General features: G+C 37.5%; 1 protein-coding gene across 2 annotated transcripts in view; it reads right to left on the bottom strand.

The window, feature by feature from the left end:
* Positions 1–481: 481 nt before the first annotated feature.
* Positions 482–18,616, bottom strand: part of LOC137926352 (transcription elongation regulator 1) — a 42,522-nt gene continuing 24,387 nt past the window's right edge. The window contains exons 16-22 of one of the 2 annotated variants that reach the window (XM_068769955.1): positions 15,371–15,569; positions 14,047–14,159; positions 4,716–4,943; positions 3,202–3,324; positions 2,323–2,487; positions 1,548–1,717; positions 482–653 (exon numbers count right to left, since the gene is read on the bottom strand). In XM_068769955.1, coding sequence (XP_068626056.1) covers positions 527–653; positions 1,548–1,717; positions 2,323–2,487; positions 3,202–3,324; positions 4,716–4,943; positions 14,047–14,159; positions 15,371–15,569 — 1,125 coding nt within the window. In that variant the 3' untranslated portion in view covers positions 482–526. Of the gene's footprint in view, positions 654–1,547; positions 1,718–2,322; positions 2,488–3,201; positions 3,325–4,715; positions 4,944–9,137; positions 11,659–14,046; positions 14,160–15,370; positions 15,570–18,616 lie in introns of those variants that run through there. The other variant, XM_068769956.1, reaches the window with a different exon arrangement.

Here is an 18,616-nt window from a genome sequence, read left to right as displayed (position 1 = left end):
ACCTAGCTAGTGAACGCGACCGAAGCCAGGGTTCTTCTCCCGGGCAAATTGATCTAAACTCCTGTGGGTGGTGCGCGGGCGCATTGAAATAACTGTTATAAAAACAAAAGCCCGCTGACCCGACAGCACGCTTCCACGATCCCTCGCCACTGGAGATGTACCGTGCCCCACCAAGTGTTTAAATATTTTTTTACTGTATTGCAATTTGTGACATATTTTTTTGTTAAAATTTTAATTTAGACATATGGAACGCTAACATACAACGTTACAAGTGATCGCTTTATATAGGTGATTGAAAAATATGTTTAAAAAACTTTAAAGTTTTTTGCTGAAAGTAGATATTAATCCGATTAAAACTTTTACACTTATACCCAATCAACCTATATATGAGTTTTCGACATATCCTGGTAGTTTGTTTTGATGATCTTTGGGGGCGGCATACTCCTTGCAGAGGTATCCATCGGCTGATATGATGGTTATGTAAATGAAACTACAGCGTGCGGTACACAGGGTTTATTTTGCGCGATCACTTGGCGCGACGTGATGGCTCGCTGGCGGTGGGCGGTGGCGGAGGTCCCTTCTTGTGGAGCTCCTCCAGGTGAGCCATGATGCTGGCCAGCCTCTCCTCCGGCGCGTGATCCAGCGCTGTGTACCTGTGGAACATATTCATTGACCACATCACCACTGAAACTACTATAGTGTTATCCAGACTTGAAGCATTATTATATATAGGATGGATATTATATACAGGCATGATTGGTTATAGGTGTAAATAAATACGTGAATGTATAACTCCTTTGATTAAATAATCAATTGTAATGATAATATAATAAGAAAAAGCATTTTTAAAATTCGGATTACTAAATATAAATTATGGTTTACTATCTGGCCCTACAGACTATACTGCCAGAAGTTTTGGGCCATCGCACTCCATTAAAATAAATTATTGTAACATTCTTCAGTTATCACTATATACCTATTTCAAATCACCTGTATCATATTTATGAGCTTATTTTCGTTAAGAAAGTATGGAGGCGGACTATTTGAAAGTCATGCAGGACACAAACTCGTAGAAGTTGTAGTTTTGTATAAATTGATATATGTGTGTATCTTAAGGATGTAGAAAGTGCTGTGACAGGAGGGATAGGTCTGGAGTCTAGAGCCTTGGTTCCCAGAGTATTCCGAGTGGTACCCCTAGTGTCTGCGGAAGACACGAGATCCACGTTGGCTTGTAAGAAAATGGGGTGTTTAAAATTCGTAATCGAATCTCCACAAAAATATTTATTTTCTTTCGATAGTGACGAACTATTTGGCTTCACTTTATATATATATATATAGCTATAGCTAAAAGCAACTTCAAGAAGATCGGTGACAATTTCCCACATATTCTATATTCACGTAACGCAATTTCCATAGGTCCATAGGATCTAGCAAAACATGAAAAATGGTCAAAAAAGACTACGAACCTCTGATCCAGGATAGAAAGTATTGTGCGTTTAGGTCTAGGTTCAGAAGACTTATCTTCTTAAACCCTTAGGTTTACCCACCTGGCGTCATGTTGCAGCGAGTCCTGTATGGCCTGTAGGGCGGCCGGGTTGTCCTTGACGGCTGCGAAGGTGCGGTGTGTGATGGTGCGTGACTCCAGGAGCAGCTGCCGGAGCGCCGTCTTCGCAGCGCTCTGCTTGTCGCGCTGGTAATCGCGGAACTCGCGTTCCATCTGTCCAACACAATCAGATGTTCATTAATTGTCATTTAAACATACAATTCTCACGGAATTAGAATAAGACATTTTAAAAGATGGTCCATAGACTTTTAAAAGAACCGGCTGATCATCATCTTCAGATGTCCAGAAATAAGGAGATCAGTAGATGAATGAAAGCAATTGTAATAGCCTACCAGTTTGGCAAATAGGCACTGGCATATTGCGCACAGAACAGATGGCTGTTGGGGCTTTTATGTTCTGGAGAGGGGGGGGGGGGCTATAAAACAGTAAGCTTCAGCACAGATACATCCTCCGCTATCGTTTTGCAGTACTCGAGGAACGTATGTCTGTCTCCATTGTATTAAGGTCGTTTTTTTAATGGCCACCGCTATGGGGACCCCTCGTACCCCTATCTACTTTGTATATTATTATTTTCGCGCTCATATTAATATTAAGGTCGTTGGAAGACTTTGGGTCAGATCCAACCGGACTTATTAGAAATCTATGATGACGTTCTTTGTCTGAACTGATGACGATGATGAGGCTAATGAGGCTTATATACCTCTTTCATACAGTACACTCTTGCGTGTGTACATGTCGACAGATGTCGCTAGTCTCACCTGGGCGGCGCTAGTGTAGACGGGAGCTGTAGGCTGCTGTTGCAGCTGTTCGCGCACGTCCCTCCAGCGCGCTGTGCACGACACGCCCAGCTCTGCAAGCAGCGCACGCAGCTTGTCGCGCCGCCGTCCGGCCAGCGCGCTCGTGTGCTGCGAGAATAGCCGCTCCTGGCAAACACCGACGATCCCATTCAATAATATTACGCTTTTATACCTATAACCAACAACTCTATATATTAATAGTACCTTTATATAGTTCTTATTACCAACAACCACTGCGCCTGCGACAATCCGCACAAGACATCGTGTAATTTGTAACAGAATAAAACGCTACTCACTACACCACAACACCAGTTTTTAGGGGGGCTGACGCTTGTTCCCTAACAGCGATAAACGTGGGCGAACCAAGGTTGGATCCGGATTCATCCTTGGCTTGCCTGTGGTTCACGCTGCTGTCGCAAACCGCATATGCACAACATCAACACTACACAGCTCTACTCGGGTAAAGTTTTTTACTGCTTTCGAACGACTTCGTACAACTGGAACGTGTCCATCAGGTCCCTTCCGCTCCGTGAATTCATTTGCGAAGACGCTGTAAAAGTACTCGGGCTAACAGCATCAACTTCAACCGAGAATAAGTAATACTTGTAGTAAGTAAATTAAGTGTATCGTGATTTTTATATATTTAGGCTTTATGTTAATAAAGCCTTAGTTACCAAGATGATGCTGGTGGAGAACAAGGAGTTCACAAATCGTAGGCAGTGGTCTACCAAAATTTATCTGCTTTCGATAGTAAGGAACTGTAATATGTCTTGACACCTACCAATATAGAAAAATAATATTAAAAACAAATCCTTATAACAACATTGAACGTATAGTCACCTTGTCATCTTTGGAGAGTAGCTCTGCGAGTTTGTACCGGTGATCCTTCTTCAGCTGTTTCTTTGCCTCCCGCCAGATGAGATCCGGGTTTCGCACCAGGTCCGCGAGAAGGGCGTTGAAGTGCTAAAAAAAGAAAATTACTTCGTATACAGTAATACCCCGCTTTACGCGACCCCGTTATACGCGGTTTCACTATAACGCGAATTGCAAATTTCGCGCTCAAATGCCTCGAATTACGCGAAAGAGTGCATATAAATATAATGTAGTCATCAACTTCTCTATGGTGTCTTGACCATCTGTCAAACAATTAAAAACAGTGTTGGGTGTTATGAACGTATTTTACAAGAACGTAAACAAAACGTTACCCAAAAGACAATAGATGTATTTTTCCGTAAAAAATAAGAGTATGTATTGCATAAAGTGTTCCTAGAATTAAAGTGATTGATCAAAATGATTTGTATTTTTTCGTAATAATTTTTGACTAAGTTAATAAACCTCGTTATACGCGAATTTCAGTTAACGCGATTTTTTTTGGAACGTATCCCTCGCGTAAAGCGGGGTATTACTGTAGTTGAAACATTTTGGAGGATTCCACGTGACGTTTCAAATACTTAAGACAAGACTTTTGATAGGGACAATGACTATCTACTGTCTTAGTGGGAGTGAGATAGTAGTATTGTGTTTTAAGTAGGTGTATGTACGGGTGCTCTGGGACGGATAGCCGAAATAAAAGAGTTTGATGATGCAATGCGAAAAGGAGATATTTCTAAATTTCGACAAATAAATTTTGAAATTAGAACTATTACAAATTCATTGTCCATTAGTAGCTGGTAATAGCTTGTTGTTGAACTAATTTCCTAGATGGCGCTAATACGCGCTTTTTTTGATACGCTACCGTTGACAGTAACAAATGTATGATTGGCTTATTGATATTTAGATAATTCTTTTTTCGTGTGAGTTCTTTTTGAAATTAGACAGATCCGCAAATACAGTTCACTTGTACCGCCAAAAAAATATTATTAATCCGCAAGCGACTAATAATAAATACAAAAAACCAAACCAACTTAAATCACACTTGCCTTATAAAGAATAAAGAAATAATGTATTGTTCGGTTATTTAGGTGGACGCTCTAAGGCACGGTTGCACAGACTTATTAAGACAAGGAGCCACTCGGGCAAATCATGAACTGATGGCGGGCCGGCCGCCAGAAGTATAGGTAATTAAATTTTTTGGTTGTTTTCTGGAATAGAATTCAATATTTTTCGAATGTACGAGAGTATTATTTTTGCTGTCGGCGGGCCACCAGTATTCGACCGGGGGGCCGCGGTCTGTGCATCCATGATCTAAGGGATGGATGCAAAGTCGGAAAAAAGACGAAATGGGATTTCGGCTTAAATTGTAACGAAAGTGATTTTACCATAAGAATTATATCGCGAATTATTTATGTGAGATTTTTAATGCGATCCCTTCGCACAAAGTTTGAGAGTGTTAGTTGAAAGTTTTCGTACTGTACCTGTACCGCTTCGTCTCTCTTATGGTACTCCCTCTCCTTGTCGCGGTCACGAAGGCTGGTGGCTAAAGCCCGTTGAACTTCTCGCTCTCGTTCCTTGATAGAAGCCTGCGCGCGAAGCTCCCTCTCTCGCGCCGCCGCCCCGGGGCTCCCGGCGCCCTCCGCCGCCTCCACGCCCTCTGCGCCATCTGTCTCCGCCTCCTCCTCCTGAACGGATGCGTCAGCTACTTGCTGGATTCAACAAAACAAGCACAAATGAGTATATAGGCCTCCGTATTCTATATGCGGCCTCCTTTGTATCTCGAATTAATATTTTCACTTGGACGAGATTTTTTCATAGTTTCGTCTATTTTGGACAAAGTATTTAAAAATATACAGGATGATTGGTTATAGGTGTGTAAAAGCTTTAAAGGTGTGAACGAATAAATCATTCGCTGTCAATGATACACCGTATATAAAAAATATGGTTTTGAAAATAATATATATCACAACATATATATAGTATATATATATATATAACATAGTATGAAAAATTATTTTCAAAATTCAAATTACAATCTGTTCCTGAAGACTTTGTGCTGGCACAAGTTATTGGCCGATCGCATTACAATTAAAAAAACAATACATATTTCAGAGTGATAACTTGGTATCATGTAGTGATTATAACTATATGTTTAACTTTAAAGTTTTTTGCTGACAAATAAACTATACATTAACTTGTTTAACACGTTGACTGCCAGGGTCATTTTTAAAAATTTCTCGTTCAGGCCAACGTCACCCACTTATTATAAAAATTCAAAAATGAAAAATAACCAATTATTTAAAAAAAAAAAGAAAATACGACGATTTGTCATAATAAACATAATTTAATTTTTTTATTTCATTATTTATGTTTTTTTGTTATTACACGTTAAATTTGAATCTTTAAAGTTTATTCTTTAATAATATAGTTTTTAGCATAAAAAAATAATATTACCTATCGACTTTCTTTAAAAATCTTTTTTCTTCCTATATATAATAAAAACATACCCATGCAAAGTGAGTGACGGTGGCCTGAACAGAAAATTTTCCGTCACCTATATACGGGTGACATGGCAGTCACCGTGTTAAAATTTTTACACCTGTAAACAATCACCCCATAGATAGACTCCGCTTTTAATCAAAGAGTCTTATTAACAGGTTAATATTTGGACTGTCATAGTTTAAGACTCAAGTTCTCAATGTGGTTCAGGTGGACATTCTAAGAGTCTATAAGAGACTCGACGAGGGTCTATGTTGGCGTGACAAAAATTTCTTGCTCGGTTTCGGTTGAAGTTCATGCTGTTAGCCCGGAGGCTTTTACAGCTTCATCGGAACTGAGTTCACGGAGCGGAGGGGTCCGTGAACTTAAAAATAAAACAGAAGCTGGACAGTCGCAATCCAGTTGTACGATGACGTTCGCACGTAGTAAACCGCTCTACCCGAGTAGAGCTGTGTAGTGTTGATGTTGTGTATGCGGCTTGGGACGGCAGCGTGGACCACAGGCGAGCCGAGGATGGATCCGGATCTAACCTCGGTTCGCCCACGCTGTTCACGGTAAGAGAGCGGGCGGCCGCCCCCTGAGAATGAGTGTTGTAATAAAAAATGGGAGTTTACAATTGATAAGCAAATGTCTTTGATAATTAATCATTCATGTAAAAAATATAGGCAAATCATACTCGAAAAGCTAGGCGTCTGTTGCTTGTAATAACTTGTTTATTCAATATTCAGTACGTGTCGATACTTGAAAAGCATCGCCCGTTCGTAAAGCTGGTTAAGAGTTGCAAAAATACGACTTGTAGTGTATATTGTATTTTTATATATATATAATATTGAAGATTTTCCATTCAGGCCGCGTGGGGCGTATACGACCCACACATTAAAAAAAAGTCGTTTAAGACATATACTTTACACTTTTTCAATACTGCAAAACTATAATTAGCGGGAAAAAGTTATAAATTAAAAATGCATTACGTACACGCATGCGTGATATGAAGTTATCTATATTCGACCCTACGAGTCATTTGTTTAGGAATCTTTTGTTTTTCAATGAGAACTGCAAATGGCCTGAACGGAAAGTGCAGCGGGGGTCGTACGCTCCACGTGAGGAATGTTCGAACTCCTCAAAAAGAATGACTATTTTGTGATTTTTAAATTATATTACGACTATTATCGTTATTAATAATGTAATCATTCACCAAGAATATAGCATGAAATAAGTGATAATTGATTGGTTTCTTGTATTTGTACTTGTTGTAGCCAACAAGATGTCAAAAAATTAAAAGAAATCAATGTTGATTGATCGATTTTAATTTTTTTTTGCATCCAATCATAGCACAATAAACTTATTAATTAACCAATCAATTCTCACAATCTTTTCGAAACTAATTCGAAATTGGAACTCGGCCGCATCGCAAATTTCCATAGATTAAATCTTTACATTTTTGTCCAGTTTTGGAAACATGGAAGAAATGTAAATACAGAAGTCCACCTGAACCAGCTAAATTTTAAAAACGGTCTAATAGAAAAAATAGTCTGGAAATCTCTTATTTAGACGATTAAATATTTTCCCGTAAATGTAAAAAATCTTTTATTATGCAGAAATAATTTTTGATGAGCCAAAGACACGAAAAACTTTTGGAAATTTATTTAGTCTGAAAGACTTCAAAGAAATTTCCTTCGCTCAAATAAAATTGCTAATCTCGTAGTTGGGAAATAATTTACTGTACATGTCATTAACATGCACATCTATAGACGATGAAAACTTTTAAAACTAATTTAAGGGTGAAATACTAAATAAAGGTTTTTCTGTACAGGGCATGCTTGGGCCTCAAGAGCCTTCCGGGATTTCTCGAGTTGGGCTGGTCAGGCTAAAGCCAACATTGACGCAAAGTCCTTTGGTTGCGGAAACTAATCCCTTGAGACAAGTTAAGACGAAAAGGCTTTTTCTAAAAACAACAAGCCTAGGTCAAAATATCCATTTGGCACCTCCCCAATATCGTTTTAGTATTTGATCAAAAACTTGTTTTAATAAAGGTTATTTTCATCATCGGAGATCGGATACTTGGGTGGACATATATAATTTTTAATGAAATCAGGCGTTATTTTGCGGAAGTCCACCCTAAGTAAGAAAAGGACCAATATATATCCACTTCCGCACATGCAGTCGTAGTTGTGCAATAAAGTGCACTGCCCGTCAGCCCGCTGATATATAATTTTACAGGACATATATAATTTTATTATGAAACACACTTTTATATCGAACAAATCCTGCGATGTGAATAGCCGATTGAAACAGCGTTTATTTATAAATGCACTAGTCAGACTTCCTAAACAATTCCTATATTATTATGAGGCATACAGTCAAAACTAGGTAAGCCCAAATTTGAGAAAGAACTCTATCGTAGAATCCTGGCTGGGCAGCATTCGAGAAATTACGAAACCATTTCCCGTCCAATACACCTCACTCCATAAGCTGCCGGCTCTAACGCTTTGTTCCGGCTGTCGCAACCCTGACTGCGCTTAATGACAGCAATTTTAACAATTCATAGTCTTTTTAACAGACATTTACATTAGTCGTTACGGACAATCTTTTGTGCAGAGCGTGTCTGGAAGAGGACAAAACTGCTCACATACTACTTGTATGTACGGGAGTAGCATCTTACAGGGCTACCCATCTCGGATCACCGAGGTGCCTTCCGCGATAACATCAGGAGTCTACTGGGATTTCTCGAGGAGTTGGGTTGGATTGATTAACATCAATCCGTCGCAAAATGAGCGCAATGCCACTTAGTTGCGGAAACCAATCCGCTGAAACAAGTCAATACACCTTGCTACATAAACACACATTAGTCGACTTGTGTGTTTCACCAGTGATGACATCTGGCACAAAAAACGTGATCTCTCATTAGCAATAGTCGAACAACCATGGAGCGGGTTATGCTCGGAGAAGAAATGAGAAGATTCGAAGAATACAATAAAGAACAGACTGGAGAATTGACAAGTTGAAGTGATAGATGGTAGACCATACAACGCGACCACCACCAAGGTGGACAAACGACTTTGAAACAAATAAATGTTAGTAGATGGTAGACCATATAACGCGACCACCACCAAGGTGGACAAACGACTTTGTAATAAATGTTAGAATACACTAGATGTAGGTCGCTTCCAACCGACGCTAATCGGAAGTTTCTAAGGAGTCCTATGTTCTGTTAACGGTTAAAATAATGTTGTAAGTGATTGTAGGGTAAATTAATGTTATTTATTAGTCTCTCATTACAGCCGCTTACATAATATTATAAACATATAACTTTAAATACGTATCTAACCGACTATTCGATCCGTTATATCACTATAAATAAAACTTCTTCTCAAAATAAAACATATTTTTATTCACATACCCTCAAATCTGTTGCGGGTAGAACACTATTTACATTTCTTTTATTATTTTAAAAAATTAAACATATATATATATATATATGGTGTACATATATCATATAACGTACTGCGCTGTACTTAAAACAAATGTCACATTAATACACAACTTATAATTAATTTTATACAGGATGTTAATATTTACTTGTCATCATTAAAAAGAAAAATAAAGCGATGACTAAGGGGAAATGTGCTACGCGGTGGCTTTGTAACGTGAGGATAGAAAAAGGTATATCCAAATCTTTATAAGATCAAAAATAACCTCTTTTGTAATAAAAAAAAAAACGCCAATTCGGTATGAATATTTAGATATCCACATGGTTCAAGTGACATGCTCTAACCAGAGCTAATTGATACTCAAAGTCGAAACGACGCTCGGGTACTAGTTCCTGAAAATATAAGTCATAAATCCAAAGCTAATGTAATATGTAAATAAAAAAATAAAACGGTGGTTTCCAAGTTTAGACAACTAAGGAATAGTATTTACGTAGTCAATTAGGTATATCTTCATTTAAATTAACACTAAAATAAACAGCGAAAAAACTACCCTCTCGTATTGCAGGTAGTAATAAAAATTAACTATTTTAGTTATAATTACTAAAATCAAATCAATGTCAAAACACGTAGAATATAGTTTGTGACAAATTTTAACATCCTGTATACAAAAGAATAACGTTAAAAACTTAAAATACGCTATTGCAAATTTTGAGAACGGACTCAACAGACACCAACTAATTGATAACAACATTTGAATCCTTTTTTACTTTAAAACGACACATTGGGTCTCTTACCGTGGGTAGTTGACGATTAACACAGATGGCGCATTTCGCACGATACGCGGGGTTTCCCCACTGTGCGAATTCTGTGAATTTTACTTAACGGATATATATTTGAGCTTATTCGTGTCCATATGTACATGTTGATGTATTTTTACACATGACGGGATGAGAGCTTCGCACAACCGGGGTCTGTAAGAAGTGATTTGACGGCCGAGAGGGAAGGGTAATCACATATAACAAAAGATAAAAAAATCTATCATCTATTTTGTTGCGTAAGTTATATACTCTTTATATTACTTCTCTGAATCAGAACATTCAACAATAATTCGACTGGTTTAAATCATTCCCTTCCCCCTGCCTAAGACACTTTTATCTACGAAAAGTTTCTCACAGGTTACACGATATTGAGACGATACACTGTACGCCGAATTCTCTTTTTTCTCTTCTTGATATATTTACACAGGTTATGATATATTTTGATGCGATGCGAAGAGTGAAATTGCATAAGAGCGACAAAATTTGAAAATACGCCCATTGAACACGAGGTTTAAGAAACAGAACATGGGGGTGACATTGACAGTTTACTTTGCATTTCAAACTACCCGCTCTAAGTTCATATATTTATTTTTCAGATTACATACTCAAAAGTTCAGAGTATATACTCTAGGTGATCCAAGAAGCGACACTAAAAAATTTCATTAAATGTCGTCCCACTTCTCAATAAGTTTTTCATTAAATCAAGCACCTTCAGTAATGACTTTTAACTAAAACCATTTCATTATATATTATATGCAATAGCACTATATTTTGGTCAAATATAATTATCTATATACCCGCCAAAAACATATAAATCGATATAAAATATAATACTAAACAAGAATAGTTTAAAACTTCACACATTTGTGTGGGTATGTAAAAAATGGAGGGTAGTCGAGTAATTAAAACCAGTTTTTTTTTTTATTAGTACGTACCGAACGTTGGCACAGAATCAAATTTTCTCACTCCAATGCGTAATTTATAAAATTAGTCATCCATCGTACAAATCATATAAAACATGTCTCACGTTTTGCTTTTTAATGCGGGTAGTTTGGTTTTTCAGTTACAGCATAGTTTCTATATGAACACAGGCGATGCACAATCCGGCTTGAAGGATGTACGAACAATATCATTTTGGCAGGCCGGTAGTGTTTTTGCAAAGCACATACCCGCATTAAAGGCGAGGGATATAAAAGTAACGTATGTTTTCCCTAATTGTCCAAAGCGCGATCGAGGCGCTTTTCAAGAGATCAGTGTTTGAAAAACACGTAAAGTAAACACTAATCTTTTTCCGACTTCTTCCGTTTTTTCTTCTCCGTCTTAGTCACCTTCTCGTTTTTCTTTGTCTTCTTGGCCGCTTCATCTGGCTCTGGGGATTTGAATTCCGTTTTCCTTTTCTTCGGTGGAGACTTTATCGGGGACTTTTTCTCCGGCGTTGGAAGCTCCTTTTTGGACGATCTCAGTTGCTTGGGGGAGAGGACCTCCTCCTTCTCTGGTGTCGTGGACTTGGATTCTATGGATTCCGCCGACGACTCGCTACGCTTATCCTTTGAGGACTTTGTTGATTTGGACTCTTTAGAGTCCTCCTCGCCCGGTATGCCTAGGATTTCCGCCCACTGGTCAGGTGGGGGCGTGGGCTGTTTTTTCTCCTCCTCCGTGGATTGGTCAGATTGTTTCTGTGGACGGAAAAACGTAATTTAACGAATGCATCATAAAGTTTTGTTAGTAATTTTTGGGGCGTTAGGCGAACCTACATCGGACGATCCTACAACGCTATTCTTAATGGTTATGTTATATGAAACTTTTAATATCAAATCTTACATACTTTTCTCTTAATGATGTAACATTAAAATATTACTCTGTTATAGCTATAAATATATATCTATTTCTATAGCTATTATTTCAACTATGTACAGTTGACACAAAGTATTTTATTTATTTATTTGATGTCTATTGTTAAATAGCTATAGGAGAGTATTTAAGAACGCCAGCAGGTTATACAATCAATACAATGGTATTACAATAGCAGTAAGAACTGAGTTGTCGCGTAAGACTTGCCAAGTATATAGCAAATTTATTCTGAATGAATCGTAAGCCATCAGGGGGCATGCACGGCGGGCGATTCGAAGAAAGTTGATGCATTTTTAAGTATTGAATAACCAGGTCCAAAAGAAACCTTATGCCAGTGTAATAAGGTCGTAACGTAACCGAACGCCCGTCCGCAAGCACCCTAAGGCCTGTCATATTCTGCGGGTAGGTCAAGCCGCGTCCGATATAGGTTCGCCGCGCCCCTAGCCAATATGTCTCACCGCGTCACCGCAGACCCGTCTCTCAGCGCCATCACTGCAACACCGCACAAGTCCCACGAAACTAACGGCACCGGAATCACTCATTTTCGAAATATTATTTTTTTTTTAATTAAAAACGCGTGGGGTAGCAACGACCCCCGCAGATTATGACAGTCGGCTTGACAATCGAATATCGTTTAAAATAAGTCAACGAATAACTGTTTGGGTGGAGTCGCCAAAACTCGCAACGTGTAGTCATTTAGGGGACGGTAGGATTTGTGGATGGGACTTAAACTTCGCTTCGCTGTGCTCCTCTTTATCTTTTGACGGTACCAATTCAAAAACCAAAATAAGACCTTCTAACCAACAGCCATTCCAACTAAGTATGTGAATTTTCATATGTATTACATTGAAGACTTCGCAAATAGATATGATACGGCTAGGTTCCCAGTCTCCCTGCCTCCCCCCCACCCCCCACGTCTGCAATCCCTCTGGTAACTCGGTGCTCATAGGTCACCAATAATAGGGAGATGCATTAAGGAACTAGGTTTAATTTGTAATATTGCAAAACACATCTTACTGTTTGGCAGCGTATTTAGGCAGCGGTGGTTAATGAATATTTTTTTTCTATGACTGAGATAAATTCCTATTTCCAGTTGTTATTAACAGTTTCAATAAGTATGAAAAGAGAGAGCGCTGAAGACGCTTACCCTAAAATGTCTGCCCCAAGGGCCTCGACTTGGACTAGTATAATACTTACAGGTGTGAAACTATTTTTGGCATGGCTTACACAGCTGCACAATTGGCATTGGCAGATTCCGAGGGTAAGGGGGGGACAGGGAACAGAGGGCGCTTATTCTTAACCCGGTAAGGTAGCGGAACCCTGAGGAGCCTTCGAGCCGCTACATAAAAGAAGTTCATCGGATGAAGTTCAAAAGTTCCAAAGCTTTTAACCTATTTTCTAAGTCATCACTCTGAAACTATTGAAATGCAACAGTTTATTAACTTCTTGCAGTACAAAATCTGCAAGTTTAGATAGTAAAAAAAAACAAATAATTTTAATATGTAGTAATCAGAATCTTGAAAACGACTTTCCTTATTATATTATTTCTAAAACGGTTGACTTTTTGATAGGATGTATTACTCATTACTTCACAAATGAACTTTGCAAAGTGGGGGGGGGGGACCTTATATCCAAGCTCTGAGTTCACTGAAGCGAATGCTTCATTAAAGTGACATGGTAAAAAGAGTCACAAAACGTCGTTGTCAAAAAAATGTTTTCCATGTCAAACAAGTTATTTTGAGCGTTGTGCATGTTCTTCATCCTACCACAGCGAAAAATTCGCGAAAACTTGGTAATAGTGCAACGGAAACCTTAGAGAAGCGCGGCGAGGGGGGCACCGAGGGAAAAATCAAAGCGACCGATACTCCCCCACCCCGTCTCGCCGCGCGCATACCTAAGGCGCGGTACAGCGGTTTCGGTATATTGTAAACAATTCGTAACAATTAACTGACAGAGAAATTATTTTAACGGCAACGATACGAACTGTTATCTTTTTTATTGATACATTCCACAGGTTGTACCAGATATATTGAAAATTGTAGGTTGTTGTATACACGAATAATTGAAAATGCAAATAAGGATTTCAGGATTAGGTGTTCACATTCGTTACGCATTAATCAGCATTTAGCCAAATCATTTGAACATGTTAATAAATAGGATTAAAGAAAGCCTTTATATAATCTAAAAGCAAAACATTCTGCATCTCTACTCACGTCCGCCTTCTCTTTCTTCTTATCCTTTTTGCCGTCCTTTTCCTTTTCTTTCTCCTTGTCCTTGTCTCTGTCTTTGTCCTTCTTCTCTTTTTTACTACTGCTTCGGTCCCGCTCTGAAGATTTAACAGTTATTTATCACATTAGCAAAGTAATAGACATGTCAACTTTTGGCTTTTGCAAAGTGTCTGATGTGAGGGTTTAAGCGTTGTTTCCCACGGCTGGGACATAAGGCTTCTGGAGATAAATATATAGTACCCTAACTGTAAAATATTATCAATTATTAAGGTTTTAATAGAGAGGCTATCTGGGCGAAGATCAGACATCTCATACAAAATTTCCATAATTAGATTTTTTTTTTAAATATTTGAACATCATTTGAAAAATTCTCGAAATAGCTACTAATTGGACACTGCTCACATATGAGAAACAGTATAGAATACCCGAGGATATGGCGGTGGCGTATTCCAGGCCAGATTTATTTCTATTACGATTAATATTTTAATGTGTAGCATTAACAAATCTTTATCTTTCTTTGTTTTTTGAATACACAGTAAATTTATATGAGGTGGCGATACAAGCGAGTGGTATAACAATGAAATTATTCTATAATCTGTTGAAGGATTTAGACCCGTCAAGGGCGAATATTAGGATATTTCTAGAATATGCTTTTAAAGCATTGGTACGGTTGTTTATAATTTGATATAGATATTCCAGTAACATTAACCACTTCGGTGCTTGTAGGCCAAAAAAGCATACACAGTCGAGTGTAGACTTTAGTCGTAAAACAAAAAATTTTAACCTATTTCTGCTACTACTGTACATTATAATTACATTGGGTGAATGTAATGCGTATCTGTATGACGGACGCTAATGTCTGTGGAATATAGATAATAATGAATAAATAATCAAAATATAGTTATATAAACAGTAGAGGGCTTATTGCAAAATAATGTGCAAAGTGGGCAAAAAGTTATATCAATTTCCTAGACTGCAAAACATTATAAACATCCAACGTCCCTTCCAAGAAACTCAAGAACGTGGGGGACATCGGATCAGACTCCGGAGGAACCGCTGTTCACCAGAGCACTAGCTCAGACTCACGGAGTCCCCAAAACGACTCTTATATAAGTTAATAGAACAAGACTATAACTTTTTAATAAATAAATCTGGTTTTATGAAACTTGGCTATATCTTATATTTCATAACTAATCGCTTGGTAAACCAGCTGTACTTATTTATTAATTGTTTATGTAGTTTCGTCTATTTACTTGTTGTATCGGTTTTAAGACATATTCATTTCACATTAGAAGGAGAAACAACTCACCCTTCTCTTTCCCGTCCTTGTCTTTCTTCCTCTCGTCCTTCACAAGTTTGCAGTACTCCCGGAAGTAATCCTCTCTTAACGTGCTGCTCTCCACGGCCTTGTACCGCGGGTCCAGGTCAACCTTCTTCTTCACTTCGGCCCACCGCGAATGTCGGCCGACGGACTTCTCTTTCAGAAGTGCTATGAATTCGTTTTTCACCTAGAAGGAGATTAGAGACAATTAGAGATAGTTCGAGATTATTGCCTCATGGGTAGGGGTAGGTTAGTGGCCGGAGGGGGGATCTGGCATACAATTGCACGTCAGGTGCACAAACATGAAGATCGCAGAGCATTTTCACACCGTCCGACCACCCAACCATCCCCAGTGGCAAATACGCTAAGGCGCTGAAAGAAAATACAACATTAATATCTGAAAACGTGATTAAAACATTAGAGGCTGTGGATAGAAAAAGGCATTAGTTGCTGAAAATAAAAAATTATTAGTTTTGCTAAGTGGAATCAAAGGTATCAGTAGCCATTTTCGCACAGCTGGGACACTATAGGCAACATTATTTTTTTGTAACTTCTATTACTTTTGATTATGGGTGTCGTATCGTATAAGCGGACTCATTTGCACGATATTATAATGCATAAATAAAGATTATTAAATTTCGGCCGGGCTGTCCTCAGATCAGCACTTCGAGCCAGTCCCTAGCTTACTATCGCACAGGCTACACTGACCTTTTTATAATAAAAATAATTAACTATTCATAACTGCGTGTAAATTTCTAGTTATACAGACATTTCGAATTTGATTCCGAAACCAAATCAAACCATTTCATTTCCCATTCCTTTCAAATATTTACTCTCAAAACAACATTTGAAATATTCACTATAAAATCATTTATTGCACATTTTAACCATTTCTTCAATGTTAAAAAAAATAAGAATAAAATGTTTTCTGTAATATTATTAATTAAAGTTATTGTCATGTGGGTGATCTTTGTGGAGTTCTTCCTTTTAACTAATAATCATGTTGACTTAATGTCAAATACTGTTCACAGTTGTAACAGAGAGGGTTTTACCCACCCGCATATCTTTTTTAAATATCGTGTAAAATGGTAATTATTTTTACAAACAGGTATATTCGAGGTGCCACCCCTCTGTTATTATTTATTAATAGAACTTTTGCGACTACCCACGTCAAACGATAGAGTGAACTAATCGACTACTAGCGCCATCTATCGGCATCCGAATTTACAGCGTTCCGATAGCCAAAACTTGGAACCATTAACTAATTGTGACTGGATAAGTACGAAAGTTAGTTCTATCAGTTGGTCAAAGTAAATGCGCTCGACATTTGACAGATATATTCATGCTACTACAATGCCAAAGGTAGGTACATGGGGCACTGCTTATGAAGATAAACATTACTCTGTGTCCTGAGGATCATGACCTTCTACAATGAGGACGAATGGGAGGAAAATACAGAAATATAAATAAACCTAATATTATTTAACTGAATTTAAATTAAAAAATGGTGGCCAAATGTCCAAGAACACCCAATGTCAGTAGGTCGTGGATTCGATTTTTTTCAGGCTTTATCTATGGCATTGTACAATATTTAAATTATCAAAAATTGTTGAATATCATTTAAAAAGAGCAACTTTAACGTTTCTGACCGGCTTTACAGTATTTCGAGGTAGCGGTAACTAACAAACTGACTACAAAGACCCATTCATAATGTCAAAATGCCCGCTTGATTAAAGATATTTTCAACTTAAACATTATATAAAGAACCTTTACTTATTAGACTATCTAACCTTTGCTTCCACTTATACTTAAATCTAAGTCTCTAACTGTTTCCAAAAATTGATATCCGGGTAAAACTAGCCTTTATGTTGTACTAAATTAGCCTAAACTTTTATTTAAATTTTTTTTAACTGAATCCGGCCCTGATTCGGCTGGATTTGTTCATTTTGACTCTAATATTGTCTACATGAAATTATTATCAATGGTAAAGTGTTATGTAATTGTCAAAAACTGATTTTTTTTTAATTTATTTCAAATATCAATCACAGACATTCCATTCTGCCGCTATGTACTATATTGAATAAGTTATTTTGAATCTTGAACTGTTTACATTTTAAATATCAAATGATTATATATATTCGGTAGTGGTACCTACTTAAAAAAGGGGGTTGGCAGGACTTATAAAGATGAAAGCCTATCCCAATAGTGTCTCAGGGTTTAAGATGAATTGTATTGAATCGTTGGAAAATAGCAAATGTTACTGAATAGACTGTGTTACCCGTTATAACATGAATTTATATTTCAATTACATTTAATACTCTGAATATTAAATCAAAATCTTTTAAAACATTTCAACACATGTTTGATTGTTTGACTCATAATTCTACAACACTGATTTCTTTCAAATGTAAATCTCAAGTTTTCAAAGTCAAAACTATATTTAAATGTAAACTTTTTAACTATGAAACGCATCAAAAATATAAAATAATAACCTGAAAGAAAAAATATTGATTAGCTATAACTAAGTTTGATTTAGATATCGGGCAACATTAATAGTAAAAAGCCCATAAGCTATGATTTGAGTTGGACTGGCTTTAAAATACATGCAATATTGCTTTGATAGTGAGGGGGGGGAACGATATATCTGTTTATACAACGGCAAACGATGTCGCCATCCAATCAACGGACGGTAAGCGGTGGCGAAAATGCCCGGTGCCGTCCTAATAAGCTAGGTTCGAATTAGGTTTCAATTTAAAAACTAAGTCTAACCTTAGAAAAGATCCGAGCGGGACGGGGTGTACCGCCGGCTCTAATATTGTTACTGGTAACACTACTCCATTTACATTAAAGAATATTAATATTATTTCTGATTGTTGCCTTTGCCCTGAAGAAAGGCAGGCTGCTTTTTAGTTGCAAAAATTACAATAATTAATATCTGTAACTTGATTATATCAACTATTGATTAATATTTACTGGTACCATCGCCTTATAATCACTTGTGTGTTCATGTATTTGTCTGTTTGTGCGTGTGTGAATGAAACAAGTAATAAGAAATGAAATTCTAAAAATTTTCAAATTTAAAATGTAGATTTCTTCAGTGCCTATATTTTATCTGCAACGGCGAGTGTTTTTTTTTTGATGGCTCATAGAGAACCACAGTTCATTCGCACGCGCTGATCTGAGTGTATATATGCATGTGTACTGTCTGTGAATACGCTATGTGTATGTATACGC

The sequence above is a fragment of the Battus philenor genome, unplaced genomic scaffold, assembly GCF_028537555.1.
Source record: "Battus philenor isolate CCGP_79_NKW_IND1 unplaced genomic scaffold, ilBatPhil1.0.hap1 SCAF_29, whole genome shotgun sequence".
Classification (NCBI taxonomy): Eukaryota; Metazoa; Arthropoda; class Insecta; order Lepidoptera; family Papilionidae; genus Battus; species Battus philenor.
Note: the sequence above shows the minus strand (reverse complement) of the source record. Positions and strands in the feature narration are given on the sequence as shown.